This window comes from Pteronotus mesoamericanus, unplaced genomic scaffold (genome assembly GCF_021234165.1).
Source record: "Pteronotus mesoamericanus isolate MK-2021 breed Mesoamerican mustached bat unplaced genomic scaffold, CSHL_Meso_final contig_121, whole genome shotgun sequence".
NCBI classification, from domain to species: Eukaryota; Metazoa; Chordata; class Mammalia; order Chiroptera; family Mormoopidae; genus Pteronotus; species Pteronotus mesoamericanus.
The window spans coordinates 2,808,213-2,833,150 of NW_026555046.1; the positions used below are offsets into that span (position 1 = coordinate 2,808,213).

Sequence of the window (24,938 nt, forward strand, 5' to 3'; positions counted from 1 at the left end):
TCCAGCTCTTAATCCAAAACCATGTGGCACCTTCCCATGGCCCACCAGCAAGAGTCCTTTCTCCCCTTTTTCTTCCTCCGTGGGCTTCACATTGTTCCCCAGAGTCTGTGTCCCTTTGTCTCTCTTGCAGGCCCCTGTCTTTCCTCCTTCCTCTCCCAGTTATATTCTCCAAAGACAATTTAGAAAGATAATTTATAGTGCACTGCTTAAATTGTTTTTTGGTACTGATTCTTAGCTATGTATCAAAAGAACCTGAATTGTCACTGTAACTGTCCCTTGAACAGGTGATAGAGAACTGGTCACTCTAACTTGTGGTTTGCCAGAGAACTCAAAAACCTTAGCAAGGTTAGTGATACTGCAGTGAAGTCTTTTACAACCTTTTCAAAACCAAATCTGCTAACAGTCAAATAAATTCATAAAAGGAAAAATGAGAACACAACATAAAGGGAAGAGGAATGAGGGTGAGATTAACATGTACTATTTGTTTTGAATTATCATGTCTCAGGCACTGAGCTCAGATACCCAGGCTAATAAACTTCCTAGCCACTAGCTGATTAACATTCTTGTCCTGGGATGCCACACTATCAGCACCAATTAATGCCTCAGGATGACTTCTGTCATGAGAGGTCCAAGAGTGTTAACCTCGACTCCATGTGACATTCCTTCTAACTGGGTCAGACTATTCTCAACAAACTGTGTGATTAGGTCAAACTAACAATTTGCACAGAAGACTAAATTTTAGACACTCCATTACTAATCACTGCCATATGCTGTGTTATTTCTAAATTCAGGGACAAGGTGAAATTTCTTTCCAGTAATCACTAATTCTTATTAGCTTTCCCTTCTGCAGAACAGACTGACTTGCCTGAGTAAAGCTGTGTAATCTAGGGAGAGTGTATAGGTTATTGGTGTTTTTTGCAAATCTCAAGTATTAAGACCCAGAATAAGAGTTCTAAGGCAAATTTTAATGATAATGAACTATGTCTTCTTTTATTACTTTATACCTAATTCCTTCAACTTCCTGGGTCAATGCCCACTTGCCACACAAAAAAGCATATATCAGCTTTCATGCTGACAGCCATTTCATACAATGAACTAGGAAGGGCATTATTAACAATGCTAAAACTAAAATTAATTTATTAGGTAGATCCAAAGTTTAATAGAAGTATGACGTTAATAACCCAATAGTTCACTTATTCATTTGCTTGGGGAAACATTTTGTAGCAAGCCTTCCGGGGGGGGGGGGCGGTGGTGGTGAGGGGGGCAAAAATTCTGTCCCACAGGGCCTGGGATGGAGTAATTTCATGGTAGACTTGTCTTATAGGAACCACCTGCCCTGATTACCTAAGCATAGATTCTTCCAAGTTTTACGGCACAGAATTCTAGATCCAACTGCAGCTTTGAGTTAGAAAGCAGGTTCTGAGCTCTCTTTCAGAAAAGTTATAATCACACTTGTGGCTAAACCACTGAGGTCATCTTTGCGCGGAGTTGAACTGACTGGCTCCCTGCCTGGGAATGAATTACCAACCTAAATCTTCGCAACAAGTTACCTCTTCCTTTTATGTTTCTGACATCGAAAGCATGTGGCCATCCCTAATTGGTAAATATTGGGCATCAGAAAGAAACCAAGAGGAACATGATGTAGAATAGGACTTTTGTTGTACTCCCCGCCCCACCCCCACCAAAGACCAACCAAACCAAGCAAAAGCTTTACCTAGCTTTTACCAGTAACTTCTTTTATATACTTTATTTCTCTGCACTCATTTCTTTATCTCACCTGGGTTTCACATCTGTTGGGATTTCCTTCTTAACATTCAAGAGTTTTTTGCTTTTTTGTTTCACTTGAGGCATTTCATTTTCATGTTTTTCAGCCATGGCTTGTTTTCCCTTTTGCTTTTCTGTATCCTGTAAAAAATGTACACTTAATTGCTGAGAGGTATTAATAAAGATGACAAGATATAGTTCTATTTGAATGTAGATACACAAAACTGAAGATGTAGCAGATATATATAAAAATGATAAACTCCTTTCTTCAAATCTATCTTAACTATTGTGGTTCTGTCGGTTTTTCAGTCTTTGATTTATTATAATTGTATTTTGTTGAGTCTGAGTTATAAAGTGTCATTTTAATTTGTACCCATATCTTGACTGGGGTCAGGGGTGGCACTGGCAGAAGCCAATTGGTGGCTTCTTAGTTTTTGGATACAGGGAGCAAAACCTTGCCTTTATTAACAAGAAAAGGTCAGCAAGGAATACAACATAAGCATTCTGGCAATGGGTTCAATGCTGATCTCAAGGACCATCCAAGCCAAGAATACAAGTGTCTACACCCATTCACTGAATGTTCACAGTGACACTGTGACTGTCAATAGAGTTATAGTGAGTTAATGTTAACAATTATTCACCATCAATAGGAGGGGGCTTAGTTACCTACTCACTTACTCAACATTTACTGGTCACCCACTTGGAGCCAGGCAAGGGGTTACCAAGAGGGTCCAGGCCCTTCCCCTGAGGGCTGAGATTTAGCAGGAGGGAGATACAGATGACAGTGAGAGATCAATCAACTTGTGCTTCCATATGGAAGTGCTCACTGGCCATGACCATAGCACAGAGGAGCTGTCTCACCTGGCTCAAGTGTGAAGCATGGACTGGAAAGGCCATACCCATGATGCATGCAACAGCTGTGCTACTTGACTGGTTGCCAAATACTGTTTCTGGCCAGCATTTATACCAGGTAAGTATAAAAACCAGATTCATGCTTTCTTATAATAATTTGACACTGTTGCAGTCTCCAAGTACCAATCAGTGAACTTGCCCCAAGGACATGGCATGGGGTCTGTTCAGGTGCTGATGAACTTGCCTGGGGAGTGGCATGTGGACTGGGTGCATATTGCTCATGTGCAGTAGGACCACGTATGTGACAGATTGGAAATTTTTAAAAAAACTTGTTCTTCATCACAGATAGTTTGAACAGCACTGTGTTCAAGGATGCATGAGGCTAACAAGGGGCACAGACAGGAGAAGAACATATGTGTAGCAAAAGGGAAAAGCTGTGAGTGTGGGGGAGTTACAAGCACATGGTGAATTAGAATCAACCCAACAGTGTCTAGCTTCACAGTGTGGTTATTAAGGGAAACTGGATTTTAACAGGTAACATCAAGTCAATCTATCTAACTGCCAAAAGTAAATAACCAGAGAAAGGGCCAGAACACCCTCCTGCCCCTACACCTTTTCAGACTTATTCTGGGTTATTAAGGAAGCATTTCCTGAGCACTTGACTCATCAAGAGTTTTGTAGATGGTGAACTCTTTGAGGATGAGAACTGGTCTTTTGTCCACTTGTTTCCTAAGCTCCCAGCACAAGACCCAGCTCTTAGGTACTCAGTATAGACTTTTTGAATAAATGGGTAGAACAGGGCTGGAACAGACAGGCAAGTGTGTAATCTAGTTGGGAAGAAATTACACACAACTGGCAAACAGGTCAGCCACGAAGAAATAAGAGCACAAGAACCCTTTGGAAGAGTGCTGAGGAGGAGGAATAAAAACAGAACATCAGGGAGAAGGGTAACAGTTATGCAGGCTATGAGTTCTGAGCCATGTCTGTAAGGATGCAAATGACAGGGAAGGAGAAGCTGAAGGAAAGTAACAACAGAGAGGTAAAAATTATGCCAGCAGGTGCACAAAGAATGCGGGAGATGGGGTAGCTGGAGGGGGCCACTGGGGAATAGTTAGGGAAAAAGCTGGAAAGGTGGAAAAGATGTAAAGAAACCATGTGTTAAAAATGTCTTCCAGAAGCTTATTCTTATCACTGAAACTGCTGGGATTCTACTCTAAGATTTGTAGTCATCTGTTAGAAGGATATAATGCACAGGACTCCAGTACTAGTTATCAATTATACTGAGGGGCACAGAGCACCACGCCAAATGTGAAGGATACAAAGGGGAAGGCAGTTGCCAAGAAAAAGTTACATATAAATTTTACTTAAAAAATTAATATATGTAGGTGACACTACTCGATTTCTTTAAGAAATGACTCCTTAGGCCACTAGGTTAAAACAGAAAAGAAACTTCTGGTATACAAGATTAAAGGTTATATTAGCATCATTTTAAATGTGAAATATAGTTACCTAAAAAACAAAAATGCCAAAATAGAATTCCACTTTCCCTTTTCTGCTAAATCAGATTCTCAGACACAACCCAACAGTAACACTACCCTCTATTACCTAACTCCCGGTAGTATCAGGTGCTTTACAATATTACTCCTGATGCAAAAGACACTGAGGAGTGACGCAGCTTTCTTGATGTGCTGATGTGTGCTAGGCTGAGTCCCCAGTTCTGGGTGAGTACTAAAGCCTGGAGTCTTTCCCTGGGTTATGTTTCTCTGCAGGACAGTCACTGCTCTACCCGTGTAGGGATTGGGCTGCTACTGAAGCTGATTGTGCCAGAAGTGATCTTACAGGAAAAGCTCAATCTAAGTAAAATGGTGTAATTCCTACGCATTCCCTTCTGATACTTAAAATCTGAAACAAATTCCATGAGCCAGAGTAGTTACTATTCCAGATATCCCCTAACTTTTAAGCAGTGTTTCCAATTTCTAACCATTTTACTTTGTTAACATGCTTCCCAATGTTCTTCCTGGGGGGAAATGAAGACACTCATCCCCAGAGCTGTGACTGTTTAAGCATGTCTGTGAACACTGAGCACTGATCCTCAGAACATGTGCTCAATGTTAAATATAAAATGCTCATTATGCATTAAGAAACCCAAATGATGAGACAGTGTCTGTTTGTACAATCCCGCCCTACCTCCTTGAGGAGAGGTTCTGTGTCTGGGTTGGAGGTCTCTGTGGTGGTAGAGGAGCTGTCATCATCAGCCAAGGAGTCTTTCAGCTCATCTTCCTGGGGCTTTCCCTTTCCCTTCTTCTCCTTTTCCTCTGGCTTCTTAGATGCTTTAACCTTGCGCTGAAGAGGTTTTCCTTTTGCTGCGGATGGAAATCAAAGTAAAATAACTGATTTTTAAATAGCTGAGAGAACACAGGAACTAAAACCTTTTTTTTTTTGAAGAGGCTGGACTCTTCTGATTAATCAAACTTTCCTTTATTTATTCCTTAGAGAATTATTTAATTATTCCCTAATTAAAATTTTCCAAATCATGTTTGACTTTTTGATTAGACTGTTTTAAAAATTAACTTTGAGGCATAATTTTTGCACAATAAGATGTATCTATGTTAAGTGTACAGAGTTTTGGAAAACTCAGTAGTTTTGACCAATCTGTATGCCTGTCTTTGAATACTTTTTTGTATCAGAGAGAGTAATAGAGCTTGGAAAAGTCACAGAAGTTAAAACCTGAGACCTTTCGAATCTATTTGGATGTGGAAGTCTGATGGTGACACTTCTTTGGTGCTGGTGTTCCCTAGGGATCTGCCCTTGAAACTTTACTTTCCCCATCTATAATCACCGTGGGGGCACACTTTAATAAAATAACGGGTAACAAAAAAAGGTGTGTGTGTGTGTGTACATAAATCATTTAAATTTAAAAGCAGAGTTCCCTAGAGCTCATAGTGACTAAGCTGTAGCATGTCCATAGGGCATATACTAATTGTTGTCAAGTATGTTAATTCTTTAGAATCATCAAGTGTTGTTTACTCTGAAAAAGCTAAACACACTTTTTCTTATGCAAAGAATAGGTCAATTTGGCTGGAAAGCCATCCTCCCAAGTTCAATTCCAGCTTTCTTCTCAGCATGTCAAGGACTGGATCTCTCTTTCGGTCATCATGTCTGAGAAAAATGGGAGATTTATAAATGTTCACCTCATAAGTGACCAGCTGCTAGACCCCACTTCATCAGTAAGGATACAGGAAAAAAGCTTATGGAAGTAGACAATGATCTGTCAAGTTCTTTTATCACAGATACACACTCTAGGCATAATTATTTTGTATGACATGCTACATTGAGTTAACATTCTGTAATTACAAATATTCTGTTCTAAAGACATGTAGGCAGTTTCCATTTTCCACTATTATAAAACACAGTGTATATAAGATTATTTCTAGATACGAAATTTCCAGATATGAGCTCACTGATTCAAATGATGGGTGCATTATTTTATTTTTAAGGCTTTTGACATGCTTCGGAAAACTTGTTGCTTTCCATTATCTATGAATATACAAATGAAAAAAAAACTGACTTGATAAAGAGAGAAACATTGGTTTGTTGTTCCACTTATTGCTGCATTCATTGGCTGATTCTTGTATGTGCCCTGACCAGGAAACCTGTAACCCTGGCATATCAGGATGATGCTCTAACCAACTAAGCTACCCAGCCAGAGCCAAGCTTCTTGTTAACAGAACTACCACTGACAATTTTCTATATATAACTATAGATCCCAGGCTATTGATGTTTTTAGAAATATATAATTTGCTTGCCTAAATTGAAGAGAGAGAGAATAATCACTGACAGGTTAAATTCTAATCACCAACAATGATTTGGGTGTAAGTCCATCTACCCTAGCAAATTAAAAGAGAAGCCTGCTAACTACATGTCTATTATAATCATCTAGGAAAATTTTTGACATGTGGTTGGCCGATGACAACCTTTCTTGCCCTTGTCTTCATGTCCTGACTCCAGTAGGTAAGACGGGGCCTGGTGTTCCTGTGTATTCTGCCCCACGAAAAAGGTAGTCATTGTCATCCTTTCATATTGCTAGCTGGAAAAGCAAACCTGGGGTCCCTGCCTTCTGTGAAGCTCCAACTCTCTATCTTATGTTCTCTCCTGCCATATCCAAATACGGAAGTTCTGATTAGAAGTTTTAGAACTGGGATGGAGGCAAGAAGCCTCACCTGGACTCTAGCATAAGCTTCTTTCATCAACTAAGTTCTATCATGGGCAGGAAGGTAGTGGAGAGGTTATGGGGTGCCTAAGTGGTACTGTATTGCTTGCTCACTGTGTGTATGCTGCTGTGGCAGGAGACCTGAGAGAAAACAAGGGGTGCATGGTAGAGAGCAGGCACCACAACCCACTTCACACTGCTCACATGTGATGATCAATCATTTGTTATGACTCGAATGGCTGGTATTTAACAATCCCACCCAACAGGGAGTGGGCACACTTTAAGCAGCTACTTTATCTTGGTGAGACAACAGTTTGCATCTCTCCTCAAAACCTGATGTCCAAGTGGTGGCTGCTATGCCTGCTCCAAAAAGTGGTCAGAATGAAATAGTACATTTTCTTGAAGACTACTTAAGTAAATTTTTTTCTAGCAGCTAAGTAGATTCAAAACTATTAACAAGAACCATTTTTCCCTACCTGCAGGGCACCCTTGGGGTTAATCTCATGAAGTATGTCCAAGAAGAATACAAGATAGGCTGCTGAATATATGCAACAGAGAACTACCAGCTATTTGAGGGTCTAGCATCGTCACATAACAGTGAAGTCCTAATTCTTGTCAGATAATCCAAATTTGACCTGAGTTACCACAGATGTTATGTGTGTGTGGGTGATGTTGAGCATATACGTCAGTGAGGCGGTAGATGAAGAGTTATTACTTAATGCTATGAGGCCAAGATAAAGCCATCTGTGTGGAGAATGTTCCATGTTCCCGTATTCTTTTCAACAGACCAACGCCCCTTCTATTAGCCAATGTCCTCAGATTCAAGCAGAAATTCAATGCCAAGCAGTCTTTTTCAGGTGAACTTTCGAGCTTCCTTGTCCTGAACCAGAAATGTAACAATGTTTTCTTTTGGGCTTAGCTGCCAGGACATTTGCAGCCAATTTAATGCTTAATAGTAACAACTAACTTCATTCTAGGTTTGTTGATATAGCACCAAAATTAAAAACAAATGAAACATCAAAAAACTGCTTTTTGTCTTTATTCTCTGTTTTACATGTGCTTTAATAATTTAAACTATCTCCAATAATTTTAAAAGTAGGCAAATTATAAATTTAAAAAATATGTCCCACTCATTTACTTTTTTTTTTTTTTGCTACTAAGTGGTATATAAATGATTCTGCAAACACTAGTTTGGTCAACTTGCTTTGGTTGTGTCTCTTCCATTTTAAATCCCACTGTTAGTTTCCACCCAAAAGAATAATTTCAGGAAAGTTCCAACTACTAGCAAACGGTTTATTTGAGCCCGTTGAACTCCTGGCAGCTGTGTACCTCAGTTGGGTCTTGCAAAGCCATTTACAACACTTAACGGGAGATTCTGGAGACTCTCTAGAGCAGGGCTCCCCAACCTCCAAGCTACAAACTGGTACTGGTACAGGCTTGTTAGGAACCGGACTGCACAGCAGGAAGCGAGCTTGGATGTATTGCACTCTGATCATCCCGAAACCATCTCTCTAGTTTGGTCCATGGAAAAATAATTTTCCACGAAACCAGTCCCTGGTGGCAAAAAGGTTGGGGACCACTGCTCTAGAGATCACTAATCCCAGCAGGAATCTGTCTTCCTTCTCACCTTTAGCTTCTTAAAAGGCCGAAATGAGGCCAAAAAATACTAAAGACCAAGACATGATTTACTGGGGTCAGTACTTGACCTGTAAATTTATTTTCTCCTTTGTTCTGAATGATGCCTTTATAAGCATGATAAACTGAAAGATACCAAAAAATGCATGCAAGGAAATCTCTCCAGGGGTTCTTTAGGCTAAGGTAAAAAATGTTTTCAAAATTCTATAGAAATTATCACATTACTTGGTCTTATTAAACTCTTTGCTGAGATAGTAAAGATGTTTGTTCAGCTCAACAGAAGGTAAAAAGAATTCCTATTTGTGAAAAAAACTATAATTTTATTCCAGGGTAGAAATTACTAATGAGTGTGCAAGACAACCCATACTGTATTCTATTATAGTTTTTCTTGTGTCTAGATACCACTAGTGGCATTAAGGAGAACCAAAAAGGTATACAGGACTAGGGCAAAAGGCTGCACAACCAAAACTACATAGGAAACACAGAGTTCAATTATTTAGGATTTTCATACAATTATGTTCAATTAAATTTTGGATTTGTTTATTGTAGAAATAAAATATCCTGGATATTCAAAGCAAACTTACCACAATTTAAGTTGAGAGAGGATAGCTTCTGTCCTTGTTTAGGCATTTCTCTCCACTCCCTTTGAGGGCATTTCCTTCCTGCCCCCAAACCCACTAGATGCTTCTACAACTCTCGCAGCTTGACCTGCTGGATCTCCCATCCCTTGACTTATCCATGTTCTCCCTGTCTGTTTGGTCTTTCCCTATCTTGCTAATTCCTCATGACATCATCACCCATGTAGTTTTGCTTTCTCTGGCCCACAGAACTCCAGCACTGTATTAATACAAAGACTATTCACCCTTGGGTTGCAGGGTGCACGGAGAGAAAGGACAGCACAAGGTGGAGTTAGAGTGACACTCAGCTAGGCGCCCACTGTTGCCTAGGGGCTGCTCTGCAAATCTAACAGTCCTATCCTGTGGACTCCCAGTCTACAGGAATTCCAGCTATTTGGAATTTGACTATTCTAAACTTTCTCTATTTTCTTTTTGTACCAGATGTCCAGCCATTTGGCGTCTCTGGGCCACACTGGAAGAAGAAGAGTTGTCTTAGGCCACACATTAAATACAAACACTAATGAAAACTGATGCGCAGGAAAAAAGGTCCGTGTGTAATTTTTATGATATCTGCCACCACAGATAAGCAAAAAAGTCCCTGCATAATAACCCTAATTATGTAGCGGCCCTTTTGATAATCTTTTAAAATTGTCGAGCAGGTCCCAAGTTTGTGATCACTAATATAGGAAATGTACTTAACTAAGTAATATAATGTCACTAATTTTTAAGTAATTTTTTATTGTAAAAGCAAAGAGGGCAACATAAAACTAGTGGGATGCTTAACACTGTATTTGAAAAACTAGTGCATCAATATGTGGTTTGATGGAAGTAGTTGTAATTCTCAGTGAGTTCTCCAGGTGCTCATCAGATATTTTGGTTCTAATTTAATTCTTAATGTGTTTCATTCTTGAAAATAGTTGCATGCAAATGTAGGTGCTGCCAAATAGCGATGACATGAATAGGCGTGATTGTGAAGCATGGGATATTTGTCTCTGGGAAGATAAGACCTACAAAAGTCTAGTAAAGAGATACAATCAAATTTTTAAATTGAATGTCAGACTGCAGCTCCTTGCATTCCATTTGAAAATTGGCAAGTAACATATTTATTAGACTGAAAATGGAGTCGCGAATATAGCAAAATATTATTTTCCTGGAAATCTTGAAATCTGTTTTCAAATTCTTGTATCAAGTTGAAAAGCAAGGCTGCATATTTTTCGCTCTTTACAGGACTGTGTTTAGTAAGGCATAAAATTGTTTGCCTTAATTTGAGCTTGCCATCATTTCAGTTTCATTTGGAATGTTGTTATGCTTTGAAAGGTGGTATTAAACACCTTGAAGACATATGTTTAACTCATTTAAAGGAGCAGTTAAATCCACTGAAAATGCTAAATCTGTAAGCCACTTTTCATCAAGTTCCAGTACAAATTTGTTTTTTGATACCATTAATGACTTGTTAACATGTTGCAAATCGTACAGTCTCCTCAAAGTTTGGCGTCAAGTTAGCTATCTTATTTCCAAAAAGTAAATGATGTCGCCACAGTCAGCATCAATACTTCTAAGGAATTCCTGGAATTGGTGATGATTCAATTCCTTGGCTCCTATGAAATTCAGTCTTGATTATGATTTGCATGACATTACCCACTTTTATGAATAACTTTTCTTGATGTACTATGCAATGATACTTCATCAAACATTGAGTTTTGGGTGGCAATTTCACTGTCTTCTATTAATTTTACAAGTCCTTCTTTTACCTATCATTGCCGGGGCACCAACAGTAACTATACCAGATATGTTGACAATGGACAAAAAAAATCACTTTAAACATATTTTTTTACTGCTCTGTATAAATCTCCTGATTTAGTTGAAGAAGCCATTTCTTCAGTGACATTATATTTTCATCAATACCTTTAATAAAAATGGCAACCTGAGCCGTATCTATAGCATCAGTGCTATCGTCTACTGCCGAGGCATAAACTTTAAAATTAGGAGCTTTACTCTCTAAACTTCTTTTGGTAAATTTTCCAATTTCTTCAATTCGCCTGGCTATTGTCTGGTAAGACAAACTGATTTTAGAGATATCCCCTGTTTTTTCAGGGCAAGTTGTATCTGCCACGCTTTCTATATATTGCTTAATAAACCCACCATCAGTAAATGGTTTTGTTTTTTTGCTATTAAATATGCTACCACATAGCTAGCTTTTATAATGGAATCCACCTGAGTTGTAACTTTTTGAAAAAATTTTTGTTGAGAAGACAGACTTTTTATCAGTTCAGCTATTTTGTCCTTACAACACAATCCTTCATACTCACTGAATTTGGTAACATGTTTTTGCATATAATGACTTTTCAAATTATAGTCTTTGAAAACCTGTACTAATTCCCTAAAAATTAAGCAGAGTGCCTTACTATTTGCCTCTGCAAAAAACTAGGTATCTGTCCACTTTTCACTGAACAAACTTCCTTCATCTGTAATTCTTTTTTTGGTTCTTTTTTCTTTTGAGACATTGTAAAAGCCAAGCTGGGATTAAATAATAATAATAATAATAATAATAATAATAATAAAAATAAATAAAGGACCTTATTTACTTTTATATTTTTTATAGATTTTATTTATTTATTTTTAGAGAGTGGGGAAAGGAGAGAGAAAGAGAAATATCAATGTGTGGTTGCCTCTCCCATGCCCCCACCAGAGACCTGGCCTGCAACCCAGGCATGTGCCCTGACTGGGAATCAAACCAGCAACCCTTTGGTTCACAGGCTGGTACTCAATCCACTGAGCCACACCAGCCAGGGTGTACTTTACTTACTTTCATTATGAAAATTAATTGACAGGAAAATAGAAAGCAAGGTTTGGGCTCTTGCACAGCCCTCCCAGCTGCCTATGCAGGGTGAGGCGGAGGGCTGACTGTAAAGTGTGGCAGGTGATGTGTGAGGCACTGCCCAGATGTGGAGGTATCTTTAATAATCAAAAAAGAATGCTTACCTGACTTCTAAATAACATTAAATGCCTAATGTTGCAACGGTAGGTTGAAATATTGATAATCGCTGCCTCACTGAATGACCAGAAGCACATGTAACATCTGAAGGTATTAATTCTACTGTCTGCTCTTGGAAGATAACACATTAGAAGCTGCATACTACCTTAAAGCTGAAGCCACATACACTACAAATAGAGTGTACGCATGTTTATTTTACTTGACACTGCTGAGTGTAATCCCCCAAAAATCTCATAATGTTTTAAGTAAATTAATGATTTTGTGTTTGGTCACATGCATAGTCATCCTGGGCCACATGCAGCCAGTGGGCCATGGGTTGGCCACCCCTGGTTTATACCTTAATATCTCTCCTTTAGTCTCAGCAACTGTTATTTTAGTTCAGATGAAAAGTTCCCCTACCTCCCTGTGCTGTCTCCTCACCTCTACCAATTCATCTGCATTCACATACTGATGGACTAAGTATCTTTTATCATCTACTTAACTGGGCCTCACTGCACCCTACCTCCTTGGGCATTTGGTTTTCACCAATTATCTCATTTGCTTCTCTTCTTTTTGGAGGAAGTAGTGCAGCTGAAGGGTTAGGTAAGTCAGGCCTGGGCCTGGCCCCCCATCTGCCTGATGTAGCTTTCTTAAACTGAAGACACATGGTCATAGCAATACCAGTCACAGCAGAGCATGAGGCATGCACAGCTGAGTCAGTGGCATTTGAAAGTGCTGATCAACACCACTGCTCTCAGCTTTACTGCTTTCTGTCTTTGGCTCACAGATATTTCCAAGTACCATGTTCCCTTTTTCCCCTCATTAAAAATGCTACCATACAATATATGGCTTCCTTTTTCTTATTAAAAATTAAAGTACAGTGAGGCTACAGAGTAAACCCTCCCTTCTCTACTTCACTCCCTTTCCCACCAACACATACACAGACACTAAGAAGTGGCTGCTGGAAAAAGTCAGATGTGAGTGATACTCTCTAAGCCATGTAACTTGCTTTTTAGTCGTATTTAGTTTAGAAACTATTCTTGTTGAGGCCAAACCATGTTCTAGCTGTTACCTCCTCTGTGGAGCTCTGGTGTACTTTCCCTTCTCCTGGCCTTGCTGGGATATGCTGCCCACACCTCTACCTGCTTTCTGACATGGTGTCTCTGTTGGCTGCCTTTTGCCAGCCTTACCCTCAGAACTCTGTCCTTAGACCCCTGCTTGTCCCATTTCTCACCCACAAGACCAAGTTCCAATTGGACATTTCTGCTGGGAAGTTCCATAGCCACCTTCAACTCAGAAGGTGCCATTCCTGCTCTAATAATATTCATAACAGTAGCTGCACACTACAACATAGATAGGAACTATCCTATCCACTTTAAAGATAACAAACAGAGGCTTGGAGAAGTAATTTTCTCCAAACTCACACAGTCAGTAAGATACCGAGCCAGGATTTGATTGGGGCCTGCCTGATGGCAGACTCTGACCTCATGATCCCACACCACTCTGCTTTTCCTACCCTGGATAGAGAAGTGACGATGGCCACAAGATTACACCATTGCTTCAGTTAGTGCAGATATTAAGAACTGAGCACCAGGTTGAGAGCTTTTTCTGTATCCCTCAGTCTAACAATCTACAGGGCTTACGTGTTAGTGGGGGAAAACCCACAGAAGTATAGAATCTAAAGATTATCCAGCTGTATGAGACCCTACTCAGGCCAGCAATGAACAGAGGGGCCCTTCTGAGTGCCACCTTCCACAGGGAACAGTGACTGGAGGAAAGACTAGAGAAATAGCTAGATGGCCTGCAAGCCACTCAACCCAGAGAGGGTGAGATTTAGGGAGATCACATTCATTTGAAGAGGTCATTCTGAACAGCCTCCCAAACCTAAAAAAAATATGAGCTCATTACAAGAAGACTTTTTTTCCTTTGAGATATTGAGGATGTGGGAGGAAGAGCAGGGTCCTTGTGAAAAGAGGAAGTTCATATTTAATGTAAACATGATGACTACTTGCAGGGGTTTGGGTAAGCTTTAGACTTGCATGGGTATTCAACCTTTTGGCATCTCTGCACCACACTGAAAGAATTGTTGTCTTGGGCCACATATTAAATACACTGCAACACATAATCACAAAAAAGCTCTCATCAAAAAATCTCTCATAATGTTTTAAGTAAATTTATGATTTTGTGTTGGGCTGCATTCACAGCCATTCTGGGCTGCATATAGCCCATGGGCCACAGGTTGGACACCCCTGCTCAGAGGGATTAGAAAGTTTTTATGACATACTACCATTCTGTAATTCCCAGACTAATGCCTGCCTTTCAAAGTTCATTTAAAAGACTGGTTTACTGTATGCACATTGTACATCAATAAAAACTTATTTAAAAAAAAAAAAGACCTGGCTCTTCCTTCTTTTGAAACTTGAGAGCTTGTTTGGAGGTTCTAGCAGGGGAGTGCAGCTACTCCTATACCCTTGACCAGTCCTCTCTAGTGGGAAGGTCGTTCTCTTCAACAGAGCGCGCAGCTTTGGGTTGGACCACATGGATCGGTGAGGGAGGAAAGGGACACCCGCCTAGCCAGCCAGATCAGCTGAATCAACCCTGGTGATCAATGGGGTGACAGATGTTGCAGCCAGATCGCCCTCACATCCTCCTTCCTTCTTTTGAAATAGCAACAGTGGGAAGGATAATAGGCAGAGTGACCACTGATGTGCAGCTTGTAATCACTGTGTCCTCATGAAATTACTAATGATATGATACCCATACTCCATCTTTGAGTATGTTTCAGTAAGTCAGCTCTAGGACCACTGTGAAAATTAAAAAAGTCTTTAATTTTAAAATTTATGTTCTAGATGAATGACCTTGAAAATAAAAATGGACCTATCCTTCTGATGTTAGAGGATTATCTCAGACACAGGCAACAAGGGATTCAATCTGACCATCAAACTCTTTTTTTGTGGTAAGAACAGATAATATCCATTTACTCTACATTCCCTCAACATGGGAAAAACACATTAGGTAACTTGACCTAATCAAAATCCTCTAAGAATTTATATTACTATAAAAGTATCCTAAAGTATGTAAATTCTATTAATGAGATAACAGAAGATGATTTCTGTGGCAGAAACTAATATACTGAAGATATGTTATTGTTTCATAAATCCAAATGCATGTACTATTTTTTTTACTCAATTAAGGATAGTCTCTTTAGTAAATGGTGTTGGGAAAACTGGATACCCACAGAATAAAATGGGACCCCTACCTTAACGCCACTCACAAAAATTAAACCAAATGGATTACAGATTTCTTTTTCACTTGTTCATTTATTTTATTATTTTAGATTCAATTGTTGGTATATATGTATTTATTGTCATTTTATCATTCACACTTTTTATCTTTTTTTCCCCTCGTAAAGACCCTTTTTTTAACATTTCTTATGATATTGGTTTGGTGGTGATGAACTCCTTTAGGAGTTTTTTTTTGGGGGGGGGTCTGGGAAGCTTTTTATCTGTTTTTTGATTTGATTTTTAAAAAAGATTTATTTATTTATTTTTAGAGAGAGGGGAAGGGAGGGAGAAAGAGAGACAGAGAAACATTGATATGTGATTCCTTCCTTGCCTCTTCCATGTCCCCAGTGGGGACCTGGCCTGCAACTTAGCATGAGTCCTGATTGGGAACTGAACTGGAGAACTTTTGGTTCACAAGCTGGCACTCAATGCACTAAGCCACACTAGTCAGGGCTCTGTCCTTTGATTTTATATAATAGTTTTGCTGGGTAGAGTAATCTTGGTTGTAGATCCTTGCTTTTCATCACTTCGGATATTTCCTGCCATTTCCTTCTGGCCAGCAAAGTTTCTTTTGAGAAATCAGCTGACAGTCTTATGGGAGCTACCTTTTAAGTAACTAACTGCTTTCCTCTTGCTGTTTTTAAGATTCTCCCTTTGTGTTTAGTCTTTGGCATTTTAAGTATGTGTCTTGTTGTGGGCTTCTTTGGGTTAGTCTTGCTTGGGACTCTCTAAGTTTCCTGGACTTGTATGTCTATTTCCTTCACTAGGTCAGGGACGTTTTCTGTCATTATTTTTTCAAATGGGTTTTCATTTTCTTGTTTTCTCTCCTCCTCTGGCACTTCCATGATTCAAATGCTGGTATGCTTAAGTTGTCCCAGAGGTTCCTTACACTATCCTTATTTTTTAAATTCTTTTTTCTTTTTGCTGTTCTAATTGGGTTTTTTTACTTCCTTATATTTCAAAATGCTGATTTGATTCTTGGCTTCATCTTCTCTACTATTGATTCCCTGTAAATTATTTATTTCAGTTAGAGTATCTTTGACTGGTTTTTTTTTTTATGGTTTCCATGTCTTTTTTTTATGCTGCTGAAGTTCTCACTAAATCCCTTCAGCATCCTTATAACCATGGTTTTGAACTCTGTACTTGTTAGTTTGCTTGTCTCTATTACATTTATTTCTTTTTCTTGATCTTGTACTTGGGACCTATTTGTCTCCCCATTTTGGCTGCTTCCCTTTGTTTCTATGTATTAGGTAGAACTGCTACATCTCCTGGACTTGGCCTACTGTAGTAGGTGTCCTTGTAGGGTTCAGTGGCACAGCCTCCCCATTCACCCGAGCAGGGCACTCCAGGTACAACCTCCATATGGGCTTTGCACACCTTCCTGTTGTAGCTGAGCCTTGACTGCTGCTGGCAACTCAATTGGAGGGAATTGGCCCCAGGCCAATTGACTTCAAAGACTGGCTGGGACCACTGTGGAGGATCAGCTGTGTAGGGTCCCACTGAATCTATCTTTTGAATGTGTCTCTTGTGGAGGTGGTTGGATGGTGCTTTGATATGGCCTGAGCTGCAAAGCAATCTGCAGATGGCTGCTACTTGTACTGGGTTTGAAAGTGCCCTGGGCTTGAAAGTGCCCAGGAGAGGCCAAGTTGTGACCTAAGGCTATTTAGCAAGTGTTTTGGGGCATGTTGAGGCCAGATGCTGCTTGTTTGAGAGATTTTAGGAAAGTCTGAAGCATGAACCAAAATGAGCTGGACACAGGTTGGGTACGCCCCCGAGATGGGTGGGGTGGGATCTCAGGGAATCATTAGGCAGGACTAATAGTGTGAGCCAGATTCATGGAGGCTCAGATATGGTGCTAGCATGCTGGCTCTGAGAAAGGAAGGCTCAGAAAAGGAACAATCGCCTCTGCCAGCATTTCTGTCTGGCAGAAAGCTACCTCTCCAGCTTTCACCAGGATGCCAGACAATTCAGTTTCCTTCCTCCATGTCCCTGGTGCCTTTCAAGCTGCTGCCTCAGCACTGGAGCGCAGAGGGAGTGAGTGTGAACAAGTCTATGCATGGGCTCTTTAAAAGGAACTGCCTGGAAGTCCTCTGCCTCACTCAGCCACAATCCCCACTAGTTTTTACAGACATAAATTATGGGGACTCCTCTTCTGGTGCTGGAACCCTGGGCTGGTGGGCTGGGTGTGGGGTTGGACCCCTTGTTCCTCAGATGGGCTCTCTGCAGCCAAAATATCCCTCCTGATTTTTATCTGCCACACATGAGTGGACTAGCCCATTCCGTGTCTCTGCCCCTCCTAGAAGTCTTGATATGGTTTTTTCTTTATATCCACAGTTGCAGGACTTCTGTTCAGGTAGATTTCAGGTGGTTCTGAATGATGGTTGTTCTGCAGTTCAGTTGTAATTTTGATGTACCAAATGTAGGTAGTTCTAAGAGAACTCTATATAACCAACTTTACATCACAGCAACAAGAAATTCTCTAAAGAAAACTCCTGGACTCTGGGGATGTCAGGTTTCTTCTGGGTCATACGGCTGCAGAGTTCCCTGTTCCTTCTGTAAACCAAAGGTAAACTTCCTTGGTATATCTGTGAGGGAGGTACTTAAATAGGCTTGGAGTAACATGCATTGGAATGGCTGAAATAGGAGAGAAAGGAAGACGCTAAAATGTTAGGGTGTAAAGGATTAAATGGAGGAAATACAGCTAGGCCATTTATTGGTTTTTACATTTGATTCTAGAAATTACCCATTAGCCTACCTGTGTATGTATGTATGATACACAGACTTCTAAGATGGCTCCCAGTGACCTTACCTCTTGGTATTTGTGTTCTTACAGAATTCTCTCTCCTGAACTGTGGGCAGGACCACATTGCTAATGACCAAACTACTGAAGAAGAGATGGGATGTCACTTCCAGGAGCAGGTCACAAGATACTGACTTCTGTCCTGCCAGCTTGTTTTCTCTTTTGCCTTCTTGCTTGCTCACTCTGGGGAAGCCAACTGCTTTGAGCTGCTCTATAAAGGGGATGCGTGACAAGCTGCTGGCCACATCCAGCAAGGAACTTGGAATCATCAGTTCAACATGCTGTGATGAAATGAATCCCCCATCAACCACCTCAGTGAGCTTGGAAGCAGATCCAACTTCAGCCTTGGCCAACACCTTGAATGCAGTCTTTTGAGAGCTGGAGAACCCAGCTGAGCTGCACTCTGAGGTCTGACCCATAGAAACTGTGAGCGATTCATTTGTTACCAAGGAAAAAGTAACTAATAGAATATGCAGGACTCCAAAGCAGGGGTCAGCAAACTTTTTCTGTAAAGGGCTAGACAGTAAGTATTTTCAGGTTTGTGAACCCTATGGTCTCTGTCGCAGCTACTCAACTCCCTTGATGCTGCACAAAAGTGGGCACAGATAATATGTAAACAAGTGGATGTGGCTGAGTACCAATGTAACTATTTACAAAAACAGGTGATTTGGCTCATTGGCTAGAGTTCGCCAACCCATGCTCTAAAGTACAGGTTGTACAGAAATACTATTTTTGAGTTAAAATGATCTCCATCTTACTACTGTGTTAAAAATTATTTAAACAGTTTTTAAAAAGCTCATTCTAACACAATTACATAATAGTCACAGGCAGCTGAAAGGCAAACAGTTTAATCAATTTCTGAATTTGGTCAGTAATCTAAGAAACACATGTATCTTTTATGACAAATGGCTACCTCTATTTGCATTTTTGACACGTAAAAGCCGAAGTCCAATGCTGGCACTAAATCTGACGCAGAAGAGCACCTACTGAATTAGTGTATATCACAACTCTGACCACAATAATTGCTGAGACAGGCACTGACTATCCCTTCACACACTGACTGACCCCTCATGTGGTGTTCCACAGTGAGAACAGAGGCCTACCTTTGCTTTTTGACAGTGGCGATGGTGGCTGCTCTGTAAACACGTCCAGGGCTGGGGGGTCATGGTGGTCGAAATCTTTGTCCATGGCTTCTATGAGACTGGTGATGTCTGAGTCTTCTGAGCTGTGCCTTGTGCTGTTGGCACGTTCTGGGTGGGAAGGGTGTGTGAGGGGGGCGGGTGACAGCCTTCCCAGCTGTGGCTCCTGGTGCTGAGGCACTGGTGGCGGCGGCGGAGAAGAGTGCTGCTCCAGCGTGCTGTGGACATGATGCTGGCTGCTGTGCTGGCTTTGTTTTGTGCCTTTGGACTTTCTGCCCGCTGTGTGACTCTGGGCCACTGTATTTGAGTCAAGGACCAGGGGGCCTGCTTTGCTAGAAGACTGTGCAGAAGTCCTGCTAGAGGTACTGGAGCTGTTTTTGGCTCTGACGTTGTCCACGTCAGCTGAGTTTCTACTGCTGTGACTGCTGTGTGAATGGATGGGCGGGCCACACTGCTTATGACTCCCTGCACCGGGTCGGGACGATGAGCCACCTGCGCCACAGAACCCCCGACTGTGACCGGAGTCACAGCTGAGTGTGTTCAAGCTGAAAAAGGACAAACTGCAGTCAGTAAACAGCAACCTACAAAATCTGGGATTAAAAAAAAAAAAATTATTTCATCAGTAAAGCCATCACAAATATAAACATTACAAGGAAAAACAAGCAATGGGAATAGTTTTCACAACTCCATATGGTCTGTTCTATTTGAAAACTTAGGAATTGAGTCACAGCCTAAGAATATTTTGACCCTCACCAATATAATGAAAACATGATTATCTGCTATAAGTTCTTGGTAACTGGAGCTACATACAGTGTATTATTAAGTAATTAGAATTAAGATTTCCCTATCCCCCCCCCGAGTAAAGATGAAAGAGAAACTTATTTTTCTTTTAATTACATCAGCCAAATCTATGTATACTAGAGAATCTATTTTCAGCCTGTGAACATACTTTCCTTCAGATGAAATACCAATGATTCTCCTGAGATCAAAAGGTCTTCCCACATCAAAGGGTGGGTTTGAGGCCTCAAAGGACAGCCGTCTTCGAAATGGCTCCCAAATTCCTTGAGCTTCTAAATAGGCTGTTCCAATGACCAAAAGAAACAGGGCACTGCAGGCACAGAGAGGGTTCATGTGTTAGTGCAATAGTAACTAAGTTTGATTTAAAGGCAGAGTTTCCTGGCAAAGTACAATATGTTATTAAAAAAACAAAGACATCTATGAAAGTTTTTAATGGACAAGACAAAAAACAAAGCACTGTGGGGAAAGCTTGCACATCAGTTTTTATAGAATGCCAATTTACATTAAGGCTCATATGGGAGAAATGATTATTTGTATCAGAATAGTCACTAAAGGAAACTTTTCCTTTTATCAAGGCGCAGCTTTTATCTTTTCTTTTAGTTTTAACTCTAGGCCAACTCTGTTTCCTTAAAGGATGTGTGGAGTAACTATGTAAAGTGATTTAGAGATGAGTATATCTGATTCTTGAAACACATTAACAAATATACTGATAAATGAGGAGTGTTTTTTTCCCTTTAAGAAATTAACATATACTTAACATATAGTAAATTTCAAAGGCAGACAGACTTTTATCACGTATACCACCAAAAAGGGTTCAGTTTTGACTGCTTCCACTAGATGTGGAGAAGATACGTAAGCCAGACTGTCTATTCGTGGAAGGGTCCCCAGCACTCAGAACACGACTGTCACATGGTGGGCTCTCAATGAACAATGTCGAGTGATGTGGAATACCAACTTCAAAAGAAGACAAGTACCTCATTATTCCTGAGATGATAATATACAGAGCCAGCTCCCAGTTGGGTCTGGGTAGGGCTTCTGCACAGGTTGCTAACATATGGTATGGAAGGGATGCATTCAATACAAACACAAATTCAGAGCCACTGGTAGTTACAAACTTCAGTTCACGAATAACTCTAGAAGCTGTGAAATCAGGAGTAAACCTAAAACAGAATGATTGGCAGTTAAGACCAGGTTTTAAAAACATACTGCAAGCAGTTTAAAACATAGTATCAGTCCCATATACCTATGAAACATATCACAAAATTTGATACTTTTATTCAGCCTCATTTTAAGACGGAGAAAGTTGATTCCCATGAGGTTAATAACAAAAACAACTATATTCTGTAGATAAATGGAGAACTAACATAAAAAAAAGAGCCTGTTCCTTGCAATCGTTAATTCAGAAAGTGGTCTATGAGTTTCCTTCTCTTCCCTCCTCCTTTCTCTAAATCCACACTGTTCTCCAAGGATACATTCCTAATAATGCCTTTAAAAACACAAACAAACGAACAACCAAACAAAAGAAACTAAACCCCAGTGATCTTCTGTCTCCTGCAGTACTGCTTTCTTCATAATTTTTTATGTCTGTTAACTGTATGTTCCCAAACCAGATGATGTGCACATGAGGAAAGGAGTGCTATTCCTCCTTGTTCCTTAAATGGAGTAATAAATGTAGTAACTTGTTAAGTCAAGGTCCACTCAAGATCATGACGCTATCATTCAATTAAGGGGACAAGATTATATTTTGTTACATGAACTTCACTGCATAACAAGTTATCAGTTAGTTAAGATATGCTGCAACTCTTACTGGTACAGGAATTAAAACTGTTTTGATGAAAATACTACATATTCTTATGTGGTACAACATGGAAAAACTGTACATGTGATGTGTCTGCTTTGTTGCTGAGACTGCAAACCTATTAGCACCAACACCTGCTTTAATACAATCCTGAAAATAATTCTGAAACTGATTTCTAAGATTATCTGATCCACTCTGGAGACAGAAGTGTCATGATTTTGAAAACAAAGATATAAAAAAACCACCAAAGATTAAGTGGGAAAAAAAAGTAAATATATTTGTGGATAAAGACCTTTTTTGTGTGTATGAGAACATTCTGCACAGTTTGAATAACTCTAGTATAAAAAGTTAATGGGAAGCTAATGATTCATTATACTTTATCAGAAAATACTTACAATATAATTATGTCTTTAGAGGCATTGGCGCTTAGTGCAAACTCTTGACAATTAACAACTTTGAAGCCATATCCCTCACAAGAGTACCCACTGACTTCAATGGCTTCTATGTGAATTTGAAGTTGTCCTGTATTTTCTACTTTAAATGTTCTTTTCAATGTAAAATTTGGTTCTCTCAGTTTCAAACCTAAAGGAAAAAAATTAAGAGTGAATACAAATCTTTCAACCATGTGCCCCAGGTCCAAATGATGAAAGCTTACTCGTGAACGCGTCTGGAGATTATGAAGTAACTCCTCTAGCCAAGGAATTCAGCTTTACTCAGATTTCAGCAGGAAGTACTCTACTTTGTATGTTCTTTTAGATGTCAAAAGTTTGTGCTTTATCTTTTATACTCAGAATAAGTCATCTAAGGCATGAAATGAATACTGGTACTTTAGACCTTTCAAGATCCAAATCAAACAACCCTAAAAGCCAGTCAGGATGTTTCCTTATAACTCTGAAGTATTCATCAATGATATACACATGTGCACAGACAGAAATACTGTTTTTGTTTTTGGAACTAATTACTGTTGAAAGTAAATGCTGAAATTTGTGCCTGTGAACCTGTTAGCAATACTCACTATCTGTACAATCTTTTAATAATGCTTCTGTGATTTTAAAGCGTAAGGAACTCCCTGGACCAGGAAGCTTGCCTGCCACCCTCAGGCTTTCAGTTGTTCCTTGTCCTTGGACCATCAGAGCATCCATCACGGTCAGGTTATTTCTATGCAAGAACAAGAATCACAGATTTTTCATCACTTCTTGGCTTTTGGCTAATATCAAGTGAAGAACTACAGATTTTTCTCCTATTATATTTTGCACAATACTTTGATCTACAATTTTACCATGATTTTATAAACTACTATGCAGAAATTAAAACAGTAAATTTAAGAGTGGGACATTTATACTTTAAAAATTTAAAAATATTTACACAAATAAAAAGTTTTTCATTTTTAAGTCATACATGGAACAGCAAGACACTATTCAGGTTTTTTAGTTATAAACATAATCACAAAATAATGTTTCATCATGCACTGTGTGTGCACATGTGCCTTGGACAAAGTAAAAAAACATTTCTAGAAATTAAATATGCAAACTCATATTGAAACAAATCAAGTAAGAACTTCTAATAGAAGTGCTAAAAATTACTCTACACTTAAATCACAGACCATACCTGATTATGATTAGTGAAGACACAGTTCTGTTGTGAACTGGAGTAAACTTTACTTTGACAGACCTCTTTTCTCCAGGTTTTAAAATGAGGTTGAAGATAAAATTTCGAGAGAGGCCCTCTGTGAATCCTGTTGAACTCTGCAGTGGATAAGCCTTGGATCATCGGGTAATGAATAGCAGTCATTAATATAGTCTCTGGGAAAATGTTTTTTCCTTTACCTGATCTACAGCCCAGTATTACTAATTTCTTCAATTGATTAAATATGTAAACAAGGACACTGAAGGCGCAGGTGTCAAAGTCTTCATGTTTGTATTAGGCACGTTTTTGTATACAGATCTTTTAATTTTGAAATATAACATACAAACAGAAAAGGACACAAACCTAAGATAAATAGCTTGATGTTTCAAAACAAAGCAAATGGCTGTGTAACCAACACACAGCACCCCAGAGTCATTCTGATACTGTCCCCACCTATTGTCACTTCTGTCCTGCTCCTCCAAGGGGTATCTGCAGAAGGGTCTTAAGGTTATATCATGTTTTTTGTTTGCAAAAATATTTCCAATTCATATTACTCTATCTTTGAATTTTACTTTGAAAGCTAAGCACATAATCACTGCTTCATAAACACTTGGTGATTTAATGTTTTGAAGGATAGCTCAGTTTCATTAATAAAAATTTGAAGTCTTGACAGCCAGTTACAGATTAAAAGAAAATCAAGTGGTTCTTCGAGCGCGCCCCTCGCCTTTTTTCTATCCTCTCTCTAGCTTGAGTCCCCACTGAGGAGACCATGGATGGGTTCCGGTGCACCCTGTTGCTCCTGCTGGTCGCCCTGGTCCTAGCCCTGGCAATGAGCTCTGCAGCTGGGGCAAGTCCTGGCAAGCTTCTTATGCCCAGTGGCCTGGCAGAGGCAGATGTCAATGAGGAGGTTATGCAGTAGGCACTCAACTCGCCCTGAGCTAGTACAATAAAGTGAGTAATGACACCTTCCACAGCCATGCCATGTGGGTGGTGTGTGCCTGCAAGCAGGTTGTGGATGGGCTGAGTGGCTTCCTGGATGTGGAAATTGGTCAAATCACATGTACCAAGTCCCAGCCCAACTGGGCAAGCTGTCCCTTCCATGTCCAGCCACACCTGAAAAAGAAAGCACTCTGCTTTTTCCAGATATACACTGTCCCTTGGTTGGGCAAGACCTCCATGGTGAAGTCCAGCTGCTAGGACGCATAGAGGATTTGTGACAGCCTGGGCCTCACTGACTGCCTCATACTTATACTCCCCTACCCTGGTGGAGTCCTCTCAGTGTGCTGGTCCTAGAAGACAAATAGAGAAGGCTTCCTGAGCAATATCTGAAGAGCTAGGTGGCTTTAACTTGTTTCTTTCTATTAATTTCTTTCTAGCTGTACCTGTCCCTGGTGCACATGTTCTGCCCCTATTTTACTCAATAAAAAGTAAGATTAACTAA

At 39.9% G+C, this 24,938-nt stretch overlaps 1 protein-coding gene across 1 annotated transcript in view; it reads right to left on the bottom strand.

Annotated features, from left to right (window-relative positions):
- The window catches only part of TMEM131 (transmembrane protein 131), a 243,461-nt gene that overhangs the window by 22,724 nt on the left and 195,799 nt on the right, over positions 1–24,938 (bottom strand). Inside the window, exons 26-33 of the mRNA XM_054586120.1 lie at positions 23,480–23,631; positions 22,887–23,029; positions 22,267–22,453; positions 21,048–21,233; positions 20,225–20,383; positions 19,240–19,820; positions 4,804–4,979; positions 1,778–1,905 (exon numbers count right to left, since the gene is read on the bottom strand). Coding sequence (XP_054442095.1) covers positions 1,778–1,905; positions 4,804–4,979; positions 19,240–19,820; positions 20,225–20,383; positions 21,048–21,233; positions 22,267–22,453; positions 22,887–23,029; positions 23,480–23,631 — 1,712 coding nt within the window. The remainder of the gene's footprint in view (positions 1–1,777; positions 1,906–4,803; positions 4,980–19,239; positions 19,821–20,224; positions 20,384–21,047; positions 21,234–22,266; positions 22,454–22,886; positions 23,030–23,479; positions 23,632–24,938) is intronic.